The following is a 3939-nucleotide window of genomic DNA, read 5'->3' as shown; positions in this document are numbered from 1 at the left end:
AAATATTCTTTAGGGGAAAAAAACAACTGTGGTACCTATATCCTGCTCTTTGATTTAGGGCTTGCATTTGGCTGTAGGACTGCTGGTGAACTTAGATCTTCTTTGGCCACTGGGATCGGTGTCAGTCCTATAATTGCTTCAGTTGCTGCACTCCCCACCTCCTACAAGCCTGGCATCCAGCGCCAGCTACTTATTCTGCCAGGGTACACAGTGAATCCGGTGACATGCAAATCTGCAGGGAGCAGAGGGAATCCCGACTGCAGCAGAGCCAGCGCAATGGCACGGCACCAACCATGCAGAGCGTCCCGAGGCCGCAGCAGCAAGGCAGGTCTGAAAGCCTGTTGAGTGCCAGAGCTAAATGGGCACAACACTAAAGCAGCCATAAGGCTCCTTTCATTTGGGCAGCAGTTAGTACGAGATCGGCATCTAAATTTAGCTCTTTGTAGATGTCCCAGGTATGCTCTGAGCTTCTGTTAGAATTACTAGAGATCCAGGGGTCAGCTCACTTGCCCATATAGAGGTGCGTGGTGCTATCTGCATGAGGCTGGTAGGTGTAACACAGACCTTTCTGCAGTGGGAACTGACATGACACCTCAGATAGCACAAGATGCCTCAGTGAGGGCAACTGAGTCAGTCTGTAATCATCAGTCCTCTTGTCAGCGCTGAGCCCTGTGTGCTGGCTCAGTGGAGACTGGAGGGTAATTCAGCTGAGATCCTGGTAACTTCAGTTCAGGCTGAATTGCCCGCTGGGCTCCGCTGACTGTATTGACTAGATCTCAAGTCTCACTCTTTCAGGATTCAGTTGTCTAAATGTGCTTCTTTGGTATCATTTTAAGGGCTCTCAGGTAGCCTGTCTAACTTCCAGCTCTGTCAGAGGTTGCAGGTCTCTTTGGGTCCTCTGTCTTCAGCCCTGTGCAGATAGCTTGAGTAGGCCAGGGCATCTCAAATTGCACTAGCTATCTGTGTCAGCCACTAAAATGAGCCATGTCTGTCCAGGACAAGCTGATCCCTGATCTGATCAGGAACAAGTGCTGAAAAATCCCCTTTGTTATTAAAATATGCCCAAAGGGAATGTGTGCATGAAAACACTCTTTTTGTGTGTCAGTAAAATGCACTAAGCAAGATCTGTTATAAACCACTAAAATGTGCTAAATGGTCTGCACATTCAGATTGCTTTTCTTCCTTTGATGGGGCCGTCCAACCTTACCTGCAACCACACAGATTAATGTACCTGCCAGTGTGTGCAGGGAGCGCTCATTATCGACCTGACCAGCCTAGCAGCTGCATGTATTTATCTCACTCTCAGTAATGTATTTACTAACCCTGCTCTGGCCCCCTGTGCTGTTCCAGCACCACGTCCTGCCAGCTCAGAGCCAGCCAGAGTCACTGTGTCTTGTGGGGCCACGTCTCGGGTCTCTCTGTGCCGGCTGCACAAGAGTTGGTTTCTGGCTGAAGCTGCGTTCCTCTATCCACCAGAAGACAACAGCCTACAGACAGACAGGGCTGGAGACACTTGGAGCTTGGTTCTTGGAAGGAGTGACCCAGAGGTGGGCAGTTGAGCGGGTTCTCTGCCACAGACATCACAGATGGGTACTGGAGAGAGTCCTCTGCTTCCTTACTCCACCCCTCTCATCAATAGGGACTGCTTGCCGAAGAGCCACCTTTGTGCCATTTCACTCAGCAAACACTAAATTCTTTTTCAGCTGTGTGTGAAGCAGGCATTAGCTTCCATATGATCAGCATGTTAGTAGGCTGTAAGAGAGGCAACGAGGAAATTTAAAGCAAGTTAGAGCTCTTTTCAAGTGCTTTTGAGTGATTTGGGCTTGAAATGAGTGACTTGAAAGCCCCCAAATCCTTAGTTAATAATTTACATGTGAATAAAGCTGAAGAAATGCCTGAGATTCCAGCTACTTCATTTGATTGCCTCATGTTTACACACTGTGGAGCTCTTTCAGGGAGTACAAGATGTTTGTCATTTGAGTTCCCTGGGATGTTGACATATTTTCCAAGGCTGATGGAATGCATTTGCATGTTTTGCCCTACAGAATTGTATGGGCCTAACTTGTTTTGACATCTACATGTGAGTTCCGTATTAGCCTTTAGACTGCTATTGTAAATGTTGCTTTTAGTTATTGAAAATGGCTTCCTTCCTGCCAGGCAGACAGCATTCAGGTTTTCCAATTGTGATTTTTTTTTTGTGTACACATGGGGTTTTGAACTGTTCTTAGAAGATTAAGGAATAGTTTTACTTCGAATACTCAGGATGCACACAGAAGGCTCTGATGCTACTGGCTGGAAATCCTTCGAGAGAAAAAAAAATACTCCTTCATGGAGCACTTTTTAAGAGCATTTTTAAGTAAATCTGCACATACATGTTGCAGTCAACTCGATCCCCTTATCAGATCTATTTCAGCTGTTTAGTCTTGTTTTGCTAACATCGTAAATTGCAAAATTTAGTCATTTAGCAGATGGGTCTAGCTAGGATTCCAGGATCTTATGAGAAGTGTTCTTTTTTTGTGAGATCAAAGTCTTTCTGCACTATCTGAGGAGAAGAAGTGTCACATAGGAAATTCAGCTGAAACACTGAAGTTGTCACCCTTAATATGTCAACATTTGTGTCTGCATTGCTCACTGCAGAAGGCAGAACACATTTTCCTTTCAGAATTGTTATAAGTACTTTCTTTAAGTCATGGCCTGTAAGGGGTAGCTCCCAGTTTTGGCCTGTGTGCAACATTAGCTGGTCGATGGAGATGGACTATACCAGTTGGCCCTTTTGAATCTTTTTGTCCTATCCCAGTGCTCCTTGTGTGTTTACACAGTGGGATTCATTTGCATAAACATATGTATTGATTGCTTTTTCAAAGCTATAGGACAGCTGTCCTGGCCTCCAGCTGGTGCTCCAGAAGAGCACAGGTTCCTGGTAGGAGTCATGTTGGGTGTGCCAGCCCCATGCTTGTGTCTTCAGCCACTTAGGCTTTTTTTTGTTTTTGTTATTCTGAACTCCTCAGACTTGAGGATAAGTGTGCTTGGTAGGCTGTTGTCCAAGAGCATCAGACTGGCAGAGATAGTAGAATGACCCTGTCTGCACTGCCTTGAGGTATCCCTGGAAATCTGGGCTGCCTGCTTCCAAAACTTTCCTCTCTCTCTTCCAACCCCCTGTGCTTCTCTGTGTAGAAATCAGTGGCTGCAGCCATGGCCCCAGCCAACTTTGGAAAGCACTTTGGGAAACAAAGTTCAATTTTATCTGTAATGCTGAGAAATCTTTCCCAGCTCTGAAAACAGGGCAGTTACTCTGGGTTCAGCATTAGCCTCACGTGGCTGTACTGTTCTGAGGGCCTGTTCTCATCTGTGCAAGATGCTTATATTCTACCTGACAGCTAAGCCAGCATTTTGGTAACTGCTAAGGCCGTCCTGCATGATTCATGCTGTGGAATCAGAGTTCTGCAGGTATTCCCACCCCTATGACATCTTGATCCAAAACACCAGACCTGGGCTCTGGGAAACTCATTTGATCCTGACCATACCTTTGGCCCTACTCTAACAGTATGTGCTATGGCCACGTTGCAGATGTAAACATCATTTTGCGAATAGACACGATTTGGGACATTGTTGCTTGAGAGATAAATGAAGAACCAAAGAAAAGTGTAAGACGAGCATGTATGAGAAGAAAAAGTCCTCCCTTCATGTCATTTCTCTCTGTCTCTCTCTTTTGCAGACAGGACAGGATGGGTCATCCCCGAGACCTGCACCCACCCGCATTCCTGTGTCAAAAGGTATGAAAGCAGGAAAGCCAGTAGTGGCAGCCCCAGGAGCAGGAAATGTGACAAAATACGAGCCTCGTGCCGAGACTCAGTCTATGAAAATAGAACTGAAGAAATCTTCAGCCAGCAGCTCTGCCTCCCTGGGCGGGGGTCAGGGCTGATGACAGTGGCTCAGGGG

The 3939-nt window shown here is 46.4% G+C and overlaps 1 protein-coding gene across 2 annotated transcripts in view; it reads left to right on the top strand.

The window, feature by feature from the left end:
- The window catches only part of FILIP1 (filamin A interacting protein 1), an 18620-nt gene that overhangs the window by 6670 nt on the left and 8011 nt on the right, over positions 1-3939 (top strand). The window contains exon 2 of one of the 2 annotated variants that reach the window (XM_009870274.1): positions 3716-3773. In XM_009870274.1, coding sequence (XP_009868576.1) covers positions 3716-3773 — 58 coding nt within the window. Of the gene's footprint in view, positions 1-3715; positions 3923-3939 lie in introns of those variants that run through there. The other variant, XM_009870276.1, reaches the window with a different exon arrangement.

The sequence above is a fragment of the Apaloderma vittatum genome, unplaced genomic scaffold (genome assembly GCF_000703405.1).
Source record: "Apaloderma vittatum isolate BGI_N311 unplaced genomic scaffold, ASM70340v1 scaffold43305, whole genome shotgun sequence".
Taxonomy (NCBI): Eukaryota; Metazoa; Chordata; class Aves; order Trogoniformes; family Trogonidae; genus Apaloderma; species Apaloderma vittatum.
The sequence above is the reverse complement of the archived record's forward strand: the minus strand, read 5'-3'. Positions and strand labels throughout refer to the sequence as shown.